General features: G+C 52.0%; 9 protein-coding genes across 9 annotated transcripts; 4 read left to right on the forward strand and 5 right to left on the reverse strand.

The window, feature by feature from the left end:
- Positions 1–8: 8 nt before the first annotated feature.
- On the forward strand, positions 9–1,422 carry QC764_600180 (uncharacterized protein; the record flags this gene model as incomplete). Its single annotated transcript, XM_062948539.1, is given in 2 exon segments — positions 9–525; positions 542–1,422. 2 exon segments carry the CDS (start codon positions 9–11, stop codon positions 1,420–1,422), a joined length of 1,398 nt encoding a protein of 465 aa, XP_062797753.1.
- Positions 470–4,608, reverse strand: QC764_600170 (uncharacterized protein). Its single transcript, XM_062948538.1, has 2 exons — positions 3,843–4,608; positions 470–3,792 (listed from the first exon to the last, which is right to left on the reverse strand). The coding sequence occupies exons 1-2, from the start codon at positions 4,560–4,562 to the stop codon at positions 1,570–1,572; spliced, it is 2,943 nt and encodes a 980-aa protein (XP_062797754.1). The 5' UTR covers positions 4,563–4,608; the 3' UTR covers positions 470–1,569.
- A 346-nt stretch (positions 4,609–4,954) lies between these two features.
- Positions 4,955–5,638, reverse strand: QC764_0095450 (uncharacterized protein; the record flags this gene model as incomplete). Its single annotated transcript, XM_062940981.1, has 1 exon — positions 4,955–5,638. The coding sequence occupies one exon, from the start codon at positions 5,636–5,638 to the stop codon at positions 4,955–4,957; it is 684 nt and encodes a 227-aa protein (XP_062797755.1).
- A 120-nt stretch (positions 5,639–5,758) lies between these two features.
- On the reverse strand, positions 5,759–6,744 carry QC764_0095460 (uncharacterized protein; the record flags this gene model as incomplete). Its single annotated transcript, XM_062940982.1, has 3 exons — positions 6,294–6,744; positions 6,099–6,200; positions 5,759–6,020 (listed from the first exon to the last, which is right to left on the reverse strand). The coding sequence occupies exons 1-3, from the start codon at positions 6,302–6,304 to the stop codon at positions 5,759–5,761; spliced, it is 375 nt and encodes a 124-aa protein (XP_062797756.1). The 5' UTR covers positions 6,305–6,744.
- A 752-nt stretch (positions 6,745–7,496) lies between these two features.
- Positions 7,497–8,048, forward strand: QC764_0095470 (uncharacterized protein; the record flags this gene model as incomplete). Its single annotated transcript, XM_062940983.1, has 1 exon — positions 7,497–8,048. The coding sequence occupies one exon, from the start codon at positions 7,497–7,499 to the stop codon at positions 8,046–8,048; it is 552 nt and encodes a 183-aa protein (XP_062797757.1).
- A 1,990-nt stretch (positions 8,049–10,038) lies between these two features.
- QC764_600160 (uncharacterized protein) lies at positions 10,039–13,007 on the forward strand. The gene is made up of 3 exons (XM_062948537.1): positions 10,039–10,468; positions 10,586–10,776; positions 10,827–13,007. The coding sequence occupies exons 1-3, from the start codon at positions 10,091–10,093 to the stop codon at positions 12,544–12,546; spliced, it is 2,289 nt and encodes a 762-aa protein (XP_062797758.1). The 5' UTR covers positions 10,039–10,090; the 3' UTR covers positions 12,547–13,007.
- Positions 13,008–14,419: 1,412 nt separating this feature from the next.
- On the reverse strand, positions 14,420–16,056 carry QC764_0095490 (uncharacterized protein; the record flags this gene model as incomplete). The annotated part of the gene is made up of 4 exons (XM_062940984.1): positions 14,420–14,871; positions 14,934–15,035; positions 15,101–15,533; positions 15,702–16,056. 4 exons carry the CDS (start codon positions 16,054–16,056, stop codon positions 14,562–14,564), a joined length of 1,200 nt encoding a protein of 399 aa, XP_062797759.1. The 3' UTR covers positions 14,420–14,561.
- Positions 16,057–16,689: 633 nt separating this feature from the next.
- Positions 16,690–19,283, reverse strand: QC764_600150 (uncharacterized protein; the record flags this gene model as incomplete). The annotated part of the gene is made up of 5 exons (XM_062948536.1): positions 19,097–19,283; positions 18,684–19,043; positions 17,622–18,622; positions 17,117–17,564; positions 16,690–17,063 (listed from the first exon to the last, which is right to left on the reverse strand). The coding sequence occupies exons 3-5, from the start codon at positions 18,273–18,275 to the stop codon at positions 16,690–16,692; spliced, it is 1,476 nt and encodes a 491-aa protein (XP_062797760.1). The 5' UTR covers positions 18,276–18,622; positions 18,684–19,043; positions 19,097–19,283.
- A 238-nt stretch (positions 19,284–19,521) lies between these two features.
- On the forward strand, positions 19,522–20,775 carry QC764_600140 (uncharacterized protein; the record flags this gene model as incomplete). Its single annotated transcript, XM_062948534.1, has 1 exon — positions 19,522–20,775. The coding sequence occupies one exon, from the start codon at positions 19,522–19,524 to the stop codon at positions 20,773–20,775; it is 1,254 nt and encodes a 417-aa protein (XP_062797761.1).
- Between the last annotated feature and the right edge of the window lie 427 nt (positions 20,776–21,202).

The raw sequence follows: 21,202 nt of genomic DNA on the forward strand, positions 1-21,202 counted from the left end.
TATCCAAGATGTCGACAGAACCCAACAAAAATCCCCCGACTCACAAACTACCCACCCAACCACCAAGAGAACCTACTCCCGAAATTCAACCACCAACCACGAGCAAACCCTCCCTCAACCTCCTGACCTCAACCACCTGCCCAACTACCTCCCCCCCAAAATCTCCCGACCCCCGCAACCGCGACACCCCCTTCTTCAAATCAGCCCAATGGACAGCAGACGGCACAACCCTCCTAACCCTCACCTCCCACCCCTCCATCCAAACCTACGTCCTCCCCTCCACCCCCTCCTCACCCCCCCTCACCCCCCCTCACCCCAACATCAACCCTCCCCTCCCAGAACCAACCTCATCCTTCTCCCCCTCCCCCTACTTCTCCCTCTCCCACCCCTCAACTCAATACCTCCTCACCGCCACCACCGACCACCCCATCCACCTAACCCCCATCTTCTCCCCTGCTTCCCCCCCCTCGCCTCCTTCTTTTGATAAAACCAGAAACAGAATCCTACCTCCCCATCACCTCCCTCGTCTGGCCCTCCCCAGGTACTCACTTCATAACCGGAACAACCAACCTCCTCGCCTTATTTGACATCTCCCGCCCTGATTCCCTGCGCTCTACCCCCCTCTTGAAAATCCCTACCATCCCCTCCACTCGTCACATCAGCAAGGGAAATGGTATAGGAATGCGAGGGACCGTTTCCGCGTTGGGGCTTCAGCCGACAGGTGCTGGGGAGGGGATACTAGCTGCGGGAACTTGGACAAGGTGGGTGGGGTTGTACGACATTTACCGCTCCGGCAGCGTCATCGCCAACTTCAGCGTTAAATCCTCCGCTGATCACGAAGTGGGGATTAAAGGCAAGGGAGTAGTCCAAACAATCTGGAGTCCGTGTGGGCGGTACTTGGTTGTGAATGAAAGAGGGAGTGAAGGGTTGCTGGTTTATGATGTGAGGGGGACGCATAAACTGCTAGGGTGGTTATCCGGCAGAGATGGGACGACAAATCAGCGACTCGGCGTCGACGTCTTTCCCGATCAAAACGGCAACGGGTTTGAGGTTTGGGCTGGGACCAAGAACGGGACGGTGGTCATGTATGAAGGGGTTGGGATGAACGAAGAGGAAACGAAGCCGACTTGGGGGTGGGGGGTGAATGATGGGGAAAGTGCGGTTGGTGCGACGGCTATGCATTCGAGTGGGAGTGTGCTGGCTACTTGCTCGGGGAGTTGGAAGGTGGCGGAGGATGATAGCAGTGATGAGGGTAGCAGCGATGATAGCGACAGCGACAGTGAGGATGACTCGTCATCCGGGAAAAAGCCAGCTTTTGTCGTCGAAGAAACAAGCCTCAAGGTCTGGAGTATTGATGCCAGCAATGGTACGGCAGCGCAAGAATTTGAGCCACTAGAGGGAGATGTGGAAGAGAAAGAATGAAGTTTGGTATTTGAGCAAAGCATTTGAGCAAATATCGCAAGGGGTCAACACCACCCATAGCTACCTGGTATCGAGCAAACGATTTTCAGAGCAAAAGCCGGCAAAAGATCCGAGTACACCATCCGACATCGATCGCCTCCCGCCATCTTACATGTCAGAACCTTCAAATACATCGTCATCGTCATATTCGCCAACCGCATGTTGGCCCCACGGCTCATCAAGAACCCGGCTGGCTCGTTCCAATATCTTCCGCCCCCCAAGCAATTCCTCAAGCATGGCGATTCTATCCTCCAACGACATCATCAGAAACTTTGGCAATCCATATGACTGCCCTCTCTTGCCTCCTACGGCCAAGTCATCTGCCGGGACAGGCAGTTTTTTGAGAATGACCTGGGCGGCAAACACGTTCATGCCTGCCCGGAAGAGAAAGGCCTCGTGGTGAGTTTCCGGAGGAGTCAACAAGCTCCTCACATCAGCTTGCTCGCTGGCATGGTCACAGATCGTCTTCGCCACCCACTTCGCCAGCGTCTCGGTTCCTCCTCCTACATACAACACACGCACCTCTGTGTCCAAACCGCCCACAAATCCCTGAAACTCGGCCAGCGCCTTTGCATCTGACTGAGACAGCGGTGTCATCGCCTCATTGAACTTGTTGCCCTCAGACACAAAGACGATCAACCGCTCGTACCGCAAAGCAGCATTCTGGACCACGCCGTGATAGTTCACTGTCTTGTCCGGTTGGCCTGGCATGGGCCTTTGACGCAGCTTTACCATGGTCAGCAGCATAATCCCAGTGGCAGGGGATATCGTCAAGTCAGCGTCGTCAAGGTTAGGCGAACGAAGGCCTGGGAACCATGTAGCTGGTCGGTGAAGTTTGTAGTCGCGACGTACAATCTCTATTCCGGGGAGGAGCTTCGCTAAGAACTGCGCCATCGGGCCAACCGCCGTGAAGGATGCAACTATTCTGGGCCGCTGTTCCGGAGGCGCAATGTCTGGAGCAGCTGCTGGGATCTCAGGAAGAGCAGGGAGCGACTCCGCTGGTTGTGTGGCCCCGAATAGTTTATTGACCCGATAGCTGGGATGGCCGTTGTTGGATCGGTCTGTTACAGCGCGGAAGTTGACCGCAACAAAAGAATCGAGCAACGTTCTGAAGTCGGGGTATTCTTGCACAAGCCCCCCGAATAGATCTGTTGTTGGGACCGGCGGGAGGTTATCACCTTCAGCTAGGCCAAGCATGCGGCGCGTTGGTGGGTGGGCAGATGGCCTTGGTATTGGCCTTATCTCTATGGGATCTGCTCGAAGTCTTTTTTGGCCGGCCAAAACCGCAACGGGACCTGGGACCGGCGGCTCCATCACACCATCTTCGACTGGCCGGGCTCGGTGTGTGACTGTTGTGCCGGACAGTGGTTCGCTCGAGCTCCCATCTTCTCGATTAGCACGTGAAGTGGTCAATGTCGGGTCTCCCGTGGAGGACAAAGGTAGTAATTCTTCATCGTCGTCAAGATGCATCTGCAAGATCAACAGTCCTGGTTTCTTGCGCACCAGGTCTTCACTTGTCATCACATGTTCGTCTTCTCCATGTCCTAGGAAGTGGTCAAGGTGCCCCTGGTCTACCTTGATGGCCTCAGGTGCCAATGTCTTTGCTTTCATATGCGCCATAGGCGTCCAGACCATCCGCTGATCAGCCGCTCTGTTGTGACCCCACTTGGTCCCTTGCCAGTCGACGTCGGTTGTCCCTCGAATAAAGCCGAATTGTGCCCTGGCGCTCTGGAGCTGTTGCTCCCATGCCGGGGTCGGCAACGAGAAGTCCATGAGAGGAACTGAAACCCGGGCTATGGCGTCAAGTGGCTCGAGTCTTTCCTGTTCAGCGTATCGCACGAGCGTGGCAGCCTTGTCGTCAAAGAACCTTGAAAGATGGCGTTCCTCCTCATAGATCTCTGGGGACATGCTTCTTGGCTCAGTCAGAACACCTGCATGCGTAAGGTCTTCGAGCCAAAAGGCATCGTCAGGTTGCGAGTGCTGAAGAGGTGGAAATATTGGCACGTCGAGATACGGGTGCTCGGGGAGCGGGTGGTGTATCGGTGGCACCACTGATGACTCAAAGAGCCCACCTCTTATCATTTCCGTGATGTCCATATCATCAGAGCGGTCGGGTGAGATTTGAGCTGTCGACGCCGCATCCCAAAAAATCTCGTCTTGCCGAAGAAGCTTGTTCTCCGCAACCCGGATCTCTTCACTGATGTCAGAAAATGGAGAAGAAGGTTGCGGAACCCGACATGTCTCTTCATCAGGAACAAACAGATCGTCGAATGGTTCCAGCATAGGACTCAGGGGCGGTGACAAAGGCTCTGTAGCTCCAAAACTTGGAAGCTTCACACAATATTAGCATCTAGGCCAACCCACGAAGCTGCCGAACTTACACCATGATAAGTGCTGTTACTAGCCAACAGATCCCTCTGATCTTTGTCGATCCACTCCGTCTTGAGAATCTGCACAAGATATCCTACTGTCTCCTTTGTAACCTCGAGCGGCTCAGTTGCAGCCTTCTTCAACAATTCCTTCTCCATGGCATTTGCATTTTCGGCAAACTCAAGCCCTTCACCCTCGGCCACATCGGCATCATCCAGGGGAAGGCCGTGGTCTGGCAGCGTGTCCTTCCGGAAAGAGGTGACTCTCCGTCTCAACCTGTGGCAGTCGCTATTGTGGTCGCTTCGAATGATGGGGGGTTCGAGCTTGAGATTTTTCAGGCTAGGGGCTTCCTCCAGGCACAATTCTTCCATCAGATCGGCAACCTCAATCGTAGTGCATCGTTGAAAGGTCTGTTGAAGCAGTTGCATTGACTCAGCCGGAACCTGCCATTGCTCCGGTGCGGGGATGATGGGGCGGAAGGCGCATTCTTGCAGTGTTCCATTTTCGATCAAATGACTGGGTTGGACGTCGACAATGGTGGCAGCAATGGTGCCGGTTTCGTCGAGAATGTCGGACCAGGGGTCAATACCGGGGAATGTAAGGCCATGGTGGAGGGCATATTCGTCCGCCTCCATGTGTGCGGGTGAAACCTCGGTCGGCGGGGAGGAGGGACCTGGACTCCAGGATGAGCCATCCAGAGAGAACAGGTTAGACTCTGAGGTGAAGTCCATGTTGCTTGCCGTGTTGGGACAGCCACGCTGCCATGCTTTAGTTCATTCGGAAGTTGCTTCGGAAGAATTGCGAGAGGTCTATTAGAATAAAGCTTCCTTGTGTGGGTCAGATCAGCCACAGTGTGGCTCTGAAAACATATCGAGGGCACCGAGGGGAAGGCACGACCATATTTGCCTATAACCCACCTTCCTAGTAAAGTTCAGATATATGACGCAAGCAGAACAGTCGAACACGTCGGGGAAAATATTCTAGGAGGGTGGGTGCTCGATATATTGACTCTGCCATGGATCTTGTACTGTATTCATCTTGCATTGTATAAGGTAATCTATGACATGATCTCCCTGTCATGGCACACTCTGATGCCCATCACCAATGTAGCCTCAACAAAGAATCACGTAGTTGACGGTTCTCTGGGTCGACCAGCGGAGAAAAATGACATCTGGCCAGGTGGTGGGGAGGTTATTGTAGCGGATGCTGGGCCAGTTGCTTCGTTGGCCACGCGCGTCTCAAGAGATGTGGAGATATCGGTTGGTTGAACAACAGCAAGGCCCTCGTTAGAAGTGCCCGATACATCAAATGACACATTGGTGTCCAACGTCGTGGCCAAACAATAACAGCCTGCCGAAGACTCCGAAGAGGCAGCTTTCTCATTTTCAGCACTTTCAATGCTGGCATATCTGTTAGCCTCCTTGGCCTCCAGCACGGAGACTACACCAACCGCAAGCGAGCCTGTGGCGATGAGAAAGCCAATCAAAACAAGAACAAGCTCAAGGAGTGCGATCCAAAAGGTCCACCATTCGCGAAGGTTCCGTCGGTCTCGCCAAAAACCCAGGATGGTCTGGGGAGAGGCACGATTGTAGGTGTCTTCAAGCGCCAAGAGTCGGGCCTGCCAGATGCGAAAGCTGTCAACCTGCCTTGACATGGGCATGATGGTGGGACCCCACATCTGGTCGCTCGGCTCGGTGGTGTTTGTTGAGGAGTCGATAGTGTTGTGCCAGCTTTTTTCATCTGTGATGTGGAAGTGTGCGTCGGTATTCCGGCCATTCAAGACCACCTCCCCCATCTCGCTGTTCATCGAACCGCGAGGCTGTGTCGAGGTTCTCGACGGGCATGAGTAAGCCCAGTGTCTTGAGGGTTTCCTCTGCAAGCTCCCGGTATGGGTGCTGGCCCCCAGCTGCGTATAGCCACATTTGTCTCAGCACAGTTGCGTGATGAAAAACGTAGCTTGATGGCTTCCTTTTTTCGAAACTTTGACAACAAGATGCTCCAAAATGTCATTTGTCCATACGATGTGGAAGGACGTGAGCCTCATCATGTGCTGGGGGGAAAAGGTGGCTGCAAAGACACGCGCACTTCGCTGGCCGCGTTGACTTTCCGATGAGGATTTTTCAAGAATTCCAAGATATTTGGCCATCCTCTCAATAGCTATTGAAGGATCCTGTTGAGAGTTGTCAAGGCTATGGGAGTTGCCGAGTTTGATGAAGTATCAGTCTTGTGGCGTCAAGGGCGATATGATAGCCATCACAGCCTCGTACAGTGTCTTATCTCCATCCCACGCAAAGCCACCTTCCCTCTCCATTTCAAAACCGAACATGAGCCATAGGCGTGCGGCCAGATCTAAAGAGTTGTTAAGGCGCCTGGTCTGGTCGAAGTCAGCACCGCCCGAGTAGGTACCTGGGTTCGGTACGTAGGTCCCGATGAAGGTCACACCAAGAAACAGAATAGCCTACATTGTGGCCATGAGGAAAATCGTGGCGATCTTGTTGTGCGATGTCAGACTTTGTCACCCCAGAGGAGTCTCGTAAGATCCTAAAGAGGCCAAACAAGTCGCCAAATTTTCGAGTACGTGGTCTTGAGGGTTGAATTTGTACGGTAGATATTGTTCTTCAAGGCCGGTTGCATGGCCGGGGGGGTACGCCGTTCATCTTCAGGAGTTCCTGGAAAGATTAATAGCCTGAACCCCGACAAGGGGGGAGGAGGAGAGGGGGGTTCCGCCATAATTTTCCGGGGTGCAAACCGTGGTGGTGTTCGTGGTTCGTACAGATGAAGCTAGATGGCTGCCGAACTTGTAAGTGAGGCCGAGATGGGTAGGTCCTCACATCCATCGCACCATATTTCCTGCCCACAGCAGACATGCCGCTCTTATTCAGTTGGAACCGGGATATTCCAAACGCGAACCGCCGCGTCTTGAACCAATGTGATTTGCGTGTTCTCACAAGTGGCGGCCACACCTAGCTCTCCCGCTCCAGCTGCCCTCCAGCCTGCCTCAACTTTCAGGCTGGGTAAGCATCTTAGCGTTGCATCACATGATCACATGCAGTGTGGCGTGCAGTCCATCTGTGATGCTCACCCGTCACCATAGATCTCACAGCGCTAATCACCATGCTCAGAGCCTTGTGATCATTGGTATCGTCCCAGCCACTTAATTGTTTGCGTAGATGGGTTTTAGCTGGCGTCTTGTGTGCCAGTATGGGATTGCTAATTGCCTTTTGTGGAGGAAGAAAGTGAAAATGTGTAAGGTGCCCTAACAGTGTTGTTTGAGGGGGCTGTCTTGGAAGAAGTGTAAAAGGTGGGAAAATGTGCCTCATGATTAACGCTGCTGGTATCAGAAATGAGGCGGGAGGCCTGGTCACCGTTATTTGCAGCGCTGCAGCGCACTTCTTCCTTCTGACTTGGAACTCCCATCTTGCCTTGTATAATCGGTTTCTGTCACTTGTGCTTTCTGCCTCTTGCCATCTCTCCCGCCTCCGGCGTCAAAATGCGACCCCGACGTAGTTCGATAGACAAAGGGCAATTCCGAACAACTGTAAGATTGTCTCCCACCATGCCGACGGACTACATATTTCGCATGTGCACATCGACCCATCGTCCACATGCAATCGGCGACGATAGCCCTGAACAACGCGACTGGCAGATAGTTGCTTTCGGCAGAAATGAAGTTACCCCCCTCGACAGTGAAGCCAAAAAAGGTGTTCGAAAGCTTCCTACTACGGCTGATCTCGATTGAACGAAATATTCCACTTTCCTCCATCAAGCAGAACAAACCTGCGGCGAGGATTCCGAGCACCACGATAGCCGGCTACCAAGTTACCAGAACAGACAAAGCGAACGATAAGGGTGTGGAAGCGGTAGTTATTTGGAGCAGCCCGCCTCCATTTGCAAAAGAGCTGAAGAAACAGATACTACGGACACGCACTCTGGAATCCGGGAGAAGGAAATTTACAGTGGTTGTTCCGAGTTCGGAGGAGGTACCGCAGTGGTATTGCCGCTCTGATATAGCAAGGGGCGGACCCGATCCACTGGGATACCGACGGATAGGAGTCGGTCCCGAGTCTCGCTCACGGCGGAGGAATCGCACCACCAAGTGGGTTCTAGTGCGTCTCTTTCGCCCATTAACGCACCTTGTCAGTATGCTGAGTACGCTCTCTGGTGGCTCACGCCGGCGAAAGTCGAAAGAGCGGGATAAAGAACTGGGATATACATAGGGATAATCACGATATTTGGCTCATGTGTAGCCTTGCCAATACTCTCGCCCCGCGCTGGCTGTATCCCATCTATAAAGCACAGGTTGTATCTTCATCAACCGAGTCTTCAGCTGAGCGATGGACAAGAACACACGGCCTGTTCCTCGTGATCATAGGCCTCTTAGTAGTCTTAGTATCACTCTTCCTCACCAGCTTGGCAACCTAATAGTCATCAGTTCCAAATGACTAAGGGTCGGCAAGCAAGGGCCATAAATCGGCTTTGACGTAGGACAACATCTCCACTCCCAAGGAAACATGCGCATCATGCTGCCTCTGAATCATGTGGAGCTTTCGAAACCCAGTAATCATTAGCCCACATCGAGGAAATGGTATTCCTTTTGTGGTACCTGAAATTACCAGAAGGTACTATGTCTTGAATTGCCAACTCGTGGGAAACAACCGCTCTGATTGCCACAAACTTACTGACCTCCGTCCCACCAACCACTGTTAAATAGCAGACCGCTGCTAACACCAGCATGACGATGACGAGTCATCTCCCAAATTGTTCATTGATTGTGGCCGTTATAGGGCTTTCTTGATTTGCCAAAATACCTACGTTACAGTACCGAGATGGGAAGCAAGGTCTCCAGGTCGGGTGTCAGTCGTAGCACAAATGGCTGTTAGCAGAGGGATTCATGCTTGAAGTTGTGCTGGTAGCGGCAGCTCTATCTGATGACAAATGCACTGATAAGTAGGTATTTGAAAAGTGAGAAACGGATTCCATCTTGTAGACCTTGGGTGCCATTGGCGCTCTATCAACACTACCTCAACATCTTACACATCTGGACGTCCCATCTACTTCCAAATGTTTCGTACCAATTTCTATACACGCGGAGACCTGCGTTATGCCGTCTCCATGCCGTCAAAATGCTTCCGTAGCCTGATAATTATTGGGGTTGCCTGACGGCATCAAATCATGGAAGCTGCCGTGCGTCAGTTGCTGGGACTGTGAACCTGCCTCATTTGTTAGCACATGAGCATAGGTAGTAGAGGGTGTAAAAGATGACCGGCAGGCACTATGCTCCCTGGCAACTGAGAGATTACATACTCATATTCCTCCTGCAACCCCTCTCCCAGGCGTGAAGTTCTACGAGTGAACCCAATCCTTGTTCTGGAGATGGTCTGATGTCCTGGAGGATTGTGTAATGGCAGCGGTGAGCTTTTCTGGACTCTTGCTGCTTGGAGATGTTTGTAGGAAAGGTAGGCCGTTGCCATTGTCAGCAAGGAGGCAATGATTCCAAAAACAATGACTTGAATACTCTGGGACTGTGGTGATGTCCACACTGGTGTGCTGGCGGGGTCGTGATTTTCTGTAATGGAAACAGCCATGTTGTAGAACACAATGGTCAATTATTAGAGCAACACACCTGGTGAAGCAGGGATAGGTGGTTAGAAAACAGAGGGAGATCAAGAGTGTTTAAACCTAGGTTATTGAACATATCCATTGCGAAGTGAAGTGTGATGATGTGGACAGATCTGAGGGGACCAATCGCAACATGGGAAGATCAGAACCCGGTAATGCCCTGAGCGACATAAGGAGTTCTGTCAAGCTAAGGTATCTTTACTCTTGCGTTGCTACAACGTGCCGGCATTTTACTGTCATGATCGTTGCTCATTCCCACAGCCTCACCGAACAGCAATCGCGAGGGCAGTGCACATCAGCACAGTCGACAGCATGGTGATGACATAGGTACATCCATGGGTAACGTGTCCCCGATGGTGGACTGAGACAAGTATCCAGCGGGGGCGTTCAGTCGTTGCATAATGGCTGGCCCTTACTGAGAAGGTACGAGTAAGATGCGACGAGTGCAAGCAGGTGCGATATGTGAGGCATGTGCGACAGCAGGTGACACAAGTGCGTCAAGTGCGACAGGTGCGACAGGTGCGATACCTGATGTCGGTTGAGGCTGCCCTGCGCCACCACAGCATGGTTTGGAGTTGCACCAGCACATGCACATCATCACCAAATAAAACGAGTGAAAGATGGCTGACCGGATAAACGCATGTTAGCGGCACCCATGAAGGCACCTCAGCGCCCAAGACCTTTCCCAATACATTGCCTACCTTCATCAACCCCCCGGGAGCCAATTCCAGCCGAACTTGCACCACGCCAGCTGTGCGGCATCCCGTTTTTCCTGGATTGCGACACCATATATCTCTCATTCGGGACTGTGGTTCTCTATACTGCCTCCCTCAAGCTTGACGTCGCTGATATCTGGGTGCGAGGCACTAATTGCCCCCTTCTCACTGGCAACAGGAGCATTATGGAAGAGTGGCAAGTCCAGCCACAAACGATGAATCCTACTGGGCCATTGGGGCGGGGCTCCCGTGGGAAGCTCGACCTTGCGAAATGCGATCACTGCCGTAAAGATAGGAAGAAGGTGAGTAGATATTTCACCTCTTCATAACGTGCACTTTAGGACTTTGGAAATGGAAGTAGCTACTATAAACCAACCTCTGTTTCTGCTTCTTTTCTCTTTGACTAACCCGCAGAACAGTGCACACCACAACTACGCCAATGGCCTCAGAGATGTGATCGTTGCGAAGACAAAGGCTTCAAGTGCTCGCCCAGCACACAGGCTCGCAAGCGAAGAAGAGAAAACCCAAGAGGCCTCCTGCTCTCGGCAAGCTTCCTTCCTCAGGACCGCCCATCGACTCATCCTTGTGACGATTGGACCCATGCAGATTTGTATGCAACCCCTACATGTCCCAGAGTAAGCGTTTGCTGACAGACTTCAGGTCGGACGCGATTAGCTTCTTGAAGATTTTGTATCGTGTGAGAACGAAAATATCCCTTTGGGAAAAGGATCTAGGTACTATATATGTGCGGGAGGACATCGAAACCCTTTGCAACATCGAGTGTGAATTCGTTACTGTCATAGAGACTCTCCATGAGAATCTCCTCGAACACATCGCTTCTAAAATTGCTGGTCTTTCGACCGGACAAAACGATTCGGAGAACGCGGCGTTAGAAGCCTCCAGATTACACCTTGCGGCCTGCAGCATCCTGCAAGCCAAAAACACCGAATGGAATGAGAAAGACTACGAATCACTCTCTGTTACCGAATCCACCCTCATCAACTCGATGATCAAGAGTAATCTTCTCAATGACGAGATAGGTGCTGTTTTGATCTTGGAGGATGAGCTTTTGGCCAAGAGGGCACATAGCCGCAAAGACAGCTTACATGCCGTCGAAACCCTAGTCAGTCGATTTGAGATGTTCCGTCCTGTCATGGAGAAACTCTGGAACTGGTGCACGGTGCCATCCAAGGCAACTAATCTACTGTACGGAGGGATGTCTGTAATTGAAAGGTTTCGAAATGCTTCCGTCATTGACGTCAATGCTACTTGGATTCGAACATTGGTCATGGAAAAGGCTACCTGGAGCCTGCAGGACTGTCTTGGCTCCCCCATTCTGCATGGTATTCTTCGAGGACTTGGCCGAGGGCTGTGGACCCCATCACGAGAAGAGGAAAAGTACCTATACAGCAACATTGGCCCTTACTGCGACCAACACAATCCGGCAGACATTCTCGGTCGCTCTGCCATACACATTGCCGTTCAATACAACGTACCTGGAGCTGTCACAGCTCTACTTGAGTCAGGTATCAATCCCGACCAGGAGGCCGACAACGGGAAGCTCGCACTGCACTTGGCAGCCGCCTCAGGACATTTGGAGGCTTGCAAAGTTCTCCTGAACCACACCGAGAAAGCCCGGTGCCCTGATCACCTCAAAAAGACTGCTTTAGACTATGCTTTACGCAATGACAATCGGGATATTGTCAGGCTTTTATTGGAGAGTGGCATTGGGGAATACGACGTCGCGAGCATTTCGTGGATGGCACTAATTGATGCAATGGAGCAATATAAAACCTTTGGTGTGTGCACAGAGGTTTTGAATTGGTACGAAATGGCATTTTCCCCTGCCTCCCTTGACACTATCCAGGATAGCGATGGAGCCACGGTGTTACATATCGCAGTTCTTGTGGGCAATCTCGAGGTTGTTCAGGAGCTTGCAAAACGGAGTGCCAAGTGGCGCCGGGGCTCGATCAACCTACAAGATAAAAACGGCCGAACAGCGCTATGCTTAGCGGTGTGTAAAAAAACAGAAAAGGACTGGTTAGCTATCATCCGGACTCTTTTAGGGATTGATGGGATTGACATCGACGTTCGGGATCACAAGGGAAAGGCGCCAATGGATTATGCAAAAGAACGCGAACTATCTCTGGTGGTGCGCATGTTGGAAAATAAGCAGAATGCATCAACTCGAGGGGAGGCCACCAATTCCAGTAAACACTGCCTGCAGACAACTCATTCTGTGCCAGAGGGTGTCGCTTTACCTATACCTTCGCAGCAGCCACTTCACCTCCTGCCTCCTCCTGCTTCAGAACCAGGGTATTGGTCGCAAGGTTATTTTCCTCATTTCTCCCAAGACAACAACAACAACCAACCATTCTGAGCCTTCACCTTCATCCCGCCTCGGTCATATACCATAATCAGGCCAGTTTCGTTGGTCTACATGTGCCCCGAGGATGGTCAACGGCGTTGTCGGGTCTGTCTTGAAGTCAGGGATGCGAGTTTATTGGTGTGGTTTCCTTTGCTTTTGTTGTTGCAGATCCATTCATCTGTGTTCAATTTCTTTCACGATATGAAAGGCCATGCTGAGGTTGGGATGAACATAATGCCGCCTTCAAGAAGCTCATGGGAGACTATGTAGGTACCTAGCTAAGCCTCTCTACTAATAGATCTCACCGAGGGAAGTCGGTTTGCTTTATCAGAAGTCTCAGGTAGTCTGCTTACCAACCTTGGATAATACCGTTACGAAGTTCGTATAAATCGTATAAAACCTTGGATGCCTCAGGTAACAGGCTTCTTTGTAAGGTCGGGTATTTGAAGCTATTGAGAACCTTATGCCTGCAATCATCAGGAGGGCGCATCTCTTCGGCCTGCCCTTTTGCTGGAGGTGCAGGAATAGGTAACATCATGTAGGTAAGTCATGGCGCTATGCCCACTCAGACGCTTATGTCTTCGTGAGGTGTGGTTTGAGAAGATGGGAAATCTGCCAAGTGGCGTATCATGTTCTGGCTATTGTGATATTTCTATTTTCTCTCTTTCCATGGCACCCGCCATCTTGTTTCACCTCTTCAGAGCCACCCTGTACCATTTGAATGACTATACCTAGTATGACTTCAGCTACCGTGCAATCAACCTTGCCTACGGTGATATTCTCAACACCGACATCAGAAGTATCCCAGAGCTTGACCCCTACAGGACACCACCAGAAGCCTCATACATGCCTACGGAAATTTGGGGAGAGCCCGCTCTCATCGCCCTTCGGGATAAACTGGTCTTGCGACATTGTCGGAGGCCCACTTAAGGCAGCTGCACTTGCTCTTCGCCCGCGATGGACTACTCAGCCAACCTCCCTGGTGCCAACCACTTCAGGGCCGCTGGGTGTCACTCTTGCGCCGAGGAAGGTCGATTGGGCCTGCCGGGGACTGAATGGATCTCATCGCAATCTCAGCATCAAGCCGGACTGGGTGGTATTCGATCGCGAACTACACAAGGAATACGCGTTGGATGGAATAAAGGTCGAAAAGCCTGTCGTTGATGAGCGGCTTTGGCCATTCGAGCAAGTCGCGACCTACTGCAGGTACGGCGAGACTCGATACGCCTTTATCGTGACGCAGAAAGAGTTGATGGCTCTTTGCGTCAGTGCTCTTCCAATGCAGACTGAGGTGGATGCGTATGAGAATGGTACTGAGTGGCATCACGCTGCTGTTGAGTATGCCTCGATTCCGTGGGATGCCGCTGCTGCTGATGGCCTCACTGTTCATCTTGCGATTTGGGTGCTGGGTTGCATGGGCCTGAACGATCAGAATCGTGACCTCGTTAGTCCTGAAGCAGTGACGAGACTTACAGATTGGGTTCAGCACCGGGATTCAGAGATTGGGACGGTCTATTACGAGAATTTGATTTCGAAGCGAAGGAAAAACCAGGTAGATTGGTATCCAAGCAACTCTGAGTTCCTTAATATCCAGGGTTCCACCTGATAGAGTCGTCTAGCTCGTGGGACACGGGCCTGACTGAAACTGTGTCACACAGCTTCAATTGACACAGCTTCAGTTAGACAGCAACTAGAAAACATGAATCTTGGCTTTGGATAATGGTACTAGATTATTTGAAGACAAGAGCAAAGTTGGTTCGAGACTCGGGTCCCACGGCGGGATGCCCGTACAGAAGACACAGATCCCAGCAGTTCCAGTCCACAAACCCAGAAAACCAGAGTTCAATCCGAGCACTTTGGTTACTTCATCCAGACATTATAAAGACTTGGGCGTGATTCTTGGGTACATTCATCCCCCATGGAATAACTTGGCCTCTTTAACACACACCCATTCCTAAGGTACCTTACCTATTCTTCCCCAGATCTCCCCCCTTTCTCTTTACCTAGCCAAGTCCCACACGTCCTCCCTAATCACCCACAACCTCACGCGTCACAGTCACAGTCTTCAGTATCCCACCATTCCCGCCATGCTCCTGGATCAAGTCTTGACTGCTCTCTGTCCCCACAACTTTGGCTCTCACAGGCACTGCCGCCACGCCATGCGCGGCTGGCCAAGTCTTCCATTGACCCAGTCTGATGTCAGGCTCTGTTCTCTGCTTGCACCAAAAGCCAGATCTCAATGTCGCGTAGAGTCGTGTTTCTGTAAAGATGCGAGTCCAAAACGTGTACAAAGCCGGTGCAGAGGCGACAATCACAGTGCCGAATATTTCCACATATCTATCCATCACGTCAGCTGGGTAGGTAGACATCACCAATTGAAAAGAAGGCCTTCAACATACGCAGTAACAGCCACCTCAGCCCCATCCCAAGAAGGGTCCTCAGTCCCATTCACCACAATCGATATCCGATACGCCAGACTGACTGTGCTTGTGGCAATAATCCTGCCATCAAATATCTCATCAGCACATAGGTAAAGTTCCCAATTTCCCCCAAGGACGACACTCACAGAATCGCAAACCCAAACAACACCACCAACCCCCTCTTCTTATCCCTCCCAAGCCTCAACCCCCTGATAACCGGAAACGGCATCCCAAACAACATCACATCCGCCACCACAGTGAACACCCCTCCTGCTAGTATCAACGGCCCTGTCTCATCACACACAGGCAGCTTCGAGTTCTTGGGTACGCAACCAGCGACGTACCAGAGCCCAATCATACCGTATATAACCACCGACAGGCTCAAAAGAGAGTAACACATCCACCTCACCCAGTGCACTGTCCCAAAAAGCCGGAGATAAAACGTCAGGATGAGGGCCTTGGTGTTGAAAAAGGAGATGATACCCAGAACAGTGTGCGCAGCCCAGACTTGGTAGACTTGAGGGTTGATGCTGGTAAGCGGAATGTCCCAGGCGTGACGGGCTACGCCTAGCCGGGCGACTTTGAGGGTTAGCTTTGAAGGCCCGGATGGTGAAAGAGTGAAGGTGGGGAGCGCTTACGGCGGTACATCATTGCCCATTGGGCAATCCCAAAGGATAGGGTGAGGAGACAGACGTCTTTTGATAGTGTCAGCTCTTGATCTGCCAGGTAGGTCATAGGGATGCCTACAATCGTCAACATGCAGTTTTGAAACTGCCCGCCCGGTTGCAATCCGGACCATCGCGATGGCGACAGTGATGGGCATCAACGCCGCGCCTGTTCCCAGTATAACCGGTTCCAAGTTCTCGACTTGACCCGATGGTGAAGGCGGTCGGTTTCCGTTGAGGTTGCCGGTGGTGGCATGCTGCAGGGTAGTCATGTTCCAAGACTGGTGGTTTATTCCATTCTCGAAAGGTAGTTCAGACAGTGCATCAGAGTTGGAGATAGGCAGAGACTGTATTTTGGTTTCGTATTCTAAGAACAAACAAAGAGCTGGTAAATAATGGCCATCGGGTTTGCTGTAGACTAATTCCCAGAGTCGCATCAATCAGACACTGGCTGTTGGCTATGGCGGAAGAGGATCGAGCCGCTTACATGCTTGGCCTACCTATCTTGGGCCTATCAGTGAAAACAAATCTTGTCAGTGCCTCACCTGAACATAGATCGAAGGGACCATAGATTGCGGCGCGCCCGAGACATACGGTGTCTTCCCCGAAATGTCCGACTGGTTTGCTGGGCAAAGGAAGCCTGTGTGACCTTCCTAAACCATCAGCTCTTGTAACGTGGTGTGAGGGGGCAATGCGAATGATGAGAGATGCTCTATAGAAGCCGAGCGTTTTGGTCAGATTTGAATTACATAAATCCACTTCGTGTCTGTCGCAGGCAAGGCAGAATCCACTGATATCCCAATCGTGTCGTTTTCCCGTCACACTGACTTCTCCGCCTCCCACCCGCGGCTTGCCATTCAACGGTCTGCTTTCCAGCTGCTGCATGGCCAGTCAGTCCAGGTGTCTACGTTCAACCGTAGGCACCTTGGCGGCGGAAAAGCATACAGCTACGGCAAGAGTTCAATTCCACTCTGCACAACAACGTTGCGTCCCGAGCAAAAGTCTCCGCCTTCAGCCACTCCTTGAAGTAGCTCTGGCGAGGAAACTCTATTGTGCCCCCCCGCGCCGGCTCATGGTATCGGCACCACCCCAACCTCAGTCCAAATCAAACCCTCAAAAGCTACTTCAACAACAGTGCCATTACGCTGAAAATAACACCGCACTTCGCCACGCTCCAGCGGGACCTCCTTCCCTTCCCAGTCCATGTTTGTGACTGCCAGGGTGGAACATGCAATGTCCGAATCTTCATCAACCTCCTGGAAAACCGCAGGGAATTCCTCCCTCCAAGAGGATGAGTTCTCGCTGAACCAAACGGCAAATTTGCCAGTGTAACTCTTGATGACAAGGTAGATGTCCACGAGGCTGTCGTTGTCGTTGGAGCCTCGGGGGACGGCAAAGGCGGCCATCGGAGTCTGGGGCGGGAATGTGTAGAGCTCGGGGAATGCTAAAAGTTTGGTTAGTCGACACATTGATGGGCCGTCTTGAGCGATGACCTACTTTCAGGAACCCGTTCGAGCTGCACGGCGTCGGGCGTGCCTGGCTCAAAGGCAGGGTAATGGATGGCCAAGCCCTGATTGGGCTTCTGGTAGACTACACCATAGGCTTTGGATTCCTTGATCTCGGTGAAGCTGGAACTGGTGGGTACTATGCATAGCGACGAGCCCTCGTAGGCGGTGATGTTGAGATTCTGGACATACCAGTCCTCGGTGGGGACAAGACCATCCCCCAGCATGTGATCAACTTGAATGATATCACCCGTCTCATGTTGAGCCACGACATAGGGCCAGTATGCCGCAAGTTTAGCCGCGTTACCCATGGCTAGGTCCGCGAAACCACGACTGTACCCTCCCGAAACGTTGTCGATCAGAATGTTTGGTTGTCTGGCTTGATTGAACATGGTGCCGAAGACCTTTCTGTCCGCCTCGTAAAACAATGCAGTTTGCGGCTATCGGACATCTGGTGAGCTCGGGAATTATTGTAGTGACAAAAGAGATTGACATACATTGTAATCTTTGCCATGAAGGGCAATGGTGGCTGCCAGTGAGGTGCCGTTGGTTGCTTCTAGGTCAAGCACTGGCAGCACTTCCCATGTGGAGGTAGAATTGCCCTTGCCGGTGATACTTCGCGAGCGTCTGATCTGACCTTGAGGGTCGAGATAAAAGAGATACCTCTCAACATAACCATTTTCTTTGCGCCAGCCCGCTGCTGAAAGCTTTGAGCCTTGGCGGATGGTTTCTGGTCCCGACGTGCCATTTATGGCGGCGTTGCCATCATTGTTGCGGGCTTTCAGTGATAGCACAACACCTAGAGTAACGCCGACAACAATGGCAACTACTGCACAAGCAGTACCGCCAATAATCCACCATTTTCGCCTTTGGTAGGATTTGCTGACAGGAGGAAGCGTGCCCTTTTCTGTTGAAGCTGGGCTACCAACCTCTATTTCCCCGTTGCCGTCGACTACCTGGGGATAATCTTCGCCGAGGACGATCTTTTGATTCTGATATTGAGCCGGTGACAGATAGAACTTTGGCTCTTCCTCGGGTCGAACTTCGGGGAGGTTATCGTGCGGCACGACCTCGAGGCCTGGCTGGTCGTCGAGGGGCTGTGGAGAAGGCAGCTGCACCGAAGGCTGCATGGAAGGTGACGAGTGGGCCATGTGCTTCTCTCATAAATGCCGGTGCTACCCCGGCTCAGGCGGCATGTGGTTTTCGGTTGTCGTCGTTGGCCCTCCGGTGTCAGTTACAAAGAGCAAAGAAAGCAAGCCGAAAGTCCGACGGGATTTTGAGGGTCACGCTGGCCAGCTTTACGTGCGAATGGGAGGAGACGCGGTGGAAACAGTTGGGCTTGCCAAGCACCTCGAATTTCCACCCCGAACACACCGCTTGTGTACCGGAACATTTCCCCTAGATTCCGCTCTAGGAAAGGGGGTCCTCTCGCGTGCTCTCGTTAACAGAGATGCTCCAATCACCTTGGTCTGTGCGTATCAACCTCAAGGGTTCTGTTCTGGTTAGACAGCTTGACAGGCCAACGCTAAACGAGGCAGGTCCACTTGGTGCTCGCTCACCCTTGTCATGATCTTCCTCACCGTGGTCAACGACCTTGATGATTGATAGGTATGGAATAGAGAAATGCTGTGTCGAGGCTGGTCATATTGAGGGCTGGTGAGACTGCGGAATCAGATCCGTATGATCAAATTCAGCTATTAAATTCTCTATGTCTCATGTTACGGATCACGTACCTGCTTCGGGCTTTGCCTGTGTTGATAGACGTAACGGCAACCTGGAAGTCATGATGATTTGTGTGTTTGGGAGTAATTCAGCATCCTGAGTTCAAAGCCCAACGAGAATCTTTCATATCAGTTTTCTTGTGCGGTGCCCGGAATCCGAACTTCGGAGCCTTGGAAGATGAGATGGTGAAAATGCACCTAATAACGTCAGTGTCAAATTGAGGTCACAATCGGACAGGAAGGGAACGGACCTGTGGTGTTCTCTGATGTATGTAGACATTCTGGAGCTCTTTCGATTGTTCGGTTTTATAAGCGCGCCCTCTCACGTCCGAGGTCATCCATACCTACTCTGATATGTGTGCCCGGTTGTTGAGTTGAGGGGATCACCCCCAACCCTTCCAGGGTGACCCCAAAATTTGAACCCCACTACCCACAGGGCTGTGTGCCAAGCCACTCCCGCTCCCTAGCGCTAATTAAACGCGATTCCAGCGGCTCCACTCAGAAGTCAATTCCAACGGCACAGCGCCGGTCAGCACTGCAAAACCGTCTCTTACCTCATATTCCCATTCTCAACATGGCTAACGCCAACACGCACCAATTTTCTCGTCCCGACAACACCAAACACACTCCACGGCAATTCTGTGCAGGGTGAAACACTCCCTCAAACAGCGATGAAATGAAACCACGAGCCCCTTCTCTCCCCTCCTCGCGATTACTCCGCACCCTCCTCTCCCGCTCAGCCCTCAAGAAGGTCCTCCTCGCCTTCTTCCTCTGGACACTCCTCGAGTCCCATATCATTTACTACCGCCTCATCCGCACCGAGCGAGAAGCCCGAGCCCATCACTCCCTACAAACCCGCCGAGTCTTCATTGCCAGTTTGCATTGGAACAACGAGAAAATCCTCCGCTCTAGCTGGAACGCCGCCGTTCTCGACCTGGTTAACACCCTCGGACCAAACAATGTCTTTGTCAGTGTATACGAAAGTGGAAGTTGGGATGACTCAAAGGGGGCGCTAAGGGAGCTGGATGAACAACTTGAGAAGACGGGAGTAGGGCGGAAGATTGTGCTGGATAAGGAGACGCACAAAGACCTCCTACACAGCACCCCGGGGCAGGAAGGGGGTTGGATTGCGGTGGGCAAAGAGAAGCAGTTGATGCCGAGGAGGATACCGTACCTCTCGAAACTGCGCAACAAGTCTTTGGAACCGCTGATCGAATTGGCTGAGAATGGGACGAGCTTCGACCATGTGCTATTTCTCGGAGATGTAGTCTTCAACACGCAAGATATCATGATGCTGCTGGATACCAACAAGGGGAGCTACGCTGCGGCATGCTCCATGGACTTCAGCAAGCCGCCACAATTCTACGATACCTTTGCGCTGAGGGACTCGGCTGGGCATGAGCATGTAACACAGACTTGGCCATACTTCAGGTCAGGGAACTCCCGCTCAGCTTTGATAAACGGACTACCTGCGCCGGTGTCCAGTTGCTGGAATGGTATCGTGGCCATGCCAGCGACGGCTTTCATGGGGATCCAAGGACTGAAGTTCAGGGGCGTTCAGGACAGCCTTGCGGAATACCATGTTGAAGGGTCAGAGTGCTGCCTGATTCATGCCGACAACCCGCAGTCAAGGACGAAAGGAGTATTTCTCAACCCAAATGTCAGGGTTGGGTACAAGCCGGAAGCATACAAGGCCGTGCATCCGGTGGGCAGCAGCTGGGTGTCGCTGAGCCAGATCTGGTTTGGGCTATGGAAGAATCGGCTGGGGCGGTGGCTCACTACGCCTTGGTTCAAAGAGAGCACGATACGCAGGAGGGTGGCTCAGTGGGCAGGCGAAGGAGGAAAGGGAGTAGTGCGGGAGGAGAAGGGTGGGTTTTGCCTGATCAACGAGATGCAGGTGGTAGTGCATAATGGGTGGAAGCATTTGTAGGATGGTGCATAATATCTGGCGTTTTACTACTCATAGACACCTTAGGGCCGGCGCTCCCGCTGCTTTTAACATAAGCTTAATACAACGTTATATGACTCAGGTACCGTAGCCTATCTGCAACCAAAACGAGATCTGATATCCCCAGAGATTCGGTGGCAAGCCTTTGCCCTATTGGACAGAGGGCCAACAGAATCAAAACAGCGGCAGCGCGTATTATCATCAGCTTCCTACTAGGCAGAGCTCTTCAACATCCCGCTTCACGCTGAGTTTCTTGCAATTGCGGGGGTGGTGCAGATGTCGAGCTTGATCGTGGGGCGAAGCTCCCAATGAGCATGGAGAATGCACGTCGAGGATGCGACTCCATTTTCCCATTGGCAAGTCAGATGAAAGAGGCATACGAAAACATGCCAAAAGGTAGCTGGAAGAT

The sequence above is a fragment of the Podospora pseudoanserina genome, chromosome 6, assembly GCF_035222485.1.
Source record: "Podospora pseudoanserina strain CBS 124.78 chromosome 6, whole genome shotgun sequence".
In the NCBI taxonomy this organism is placed as follows: Eukaryota; Fungi; Ascomycota; class Sordariomycetes; order Sordariales; family Podosporaceae; genus Podospora; species Podospora pseudoanserina.

Coding starts and splice junctions, on each gene's coding strand:
- QC764_600170 (XM_062948538.1), bottom strand. CDS start 4,562: ATGGACTTCACCTCAGAGTCTAACCTGTTCTCTCTGGATGGCTCATCC. Junction 3,793..3,842: donor GTAACAGCACTTATCATGGT/GTAAGTTCGGCA, acceptor TATTGTGTGAAG/CTTCCAAGTTTTGGAGCTAC.
- QC764_600160 (XM_062948537.1), top strand. CDS start 10,091: ATGTTAGCGGCACCCATGAAGGCACCTCAGCGCCCAAGACCTTTCCCA. Junction 10,469..10,585: donor GCCGTAAAGATAGGAAGAAG/GTGAGTAGATAT, acceptor CCCGCAGAACAG/TGCACACCACAACTACGCCA. Junction 10,777..10,826: donor GATTGGACCCATGCAGATTT/GTATGCAACCCC, acceptor GACAGACTTCAG/GTCGGACGCGATTAGCTTCT.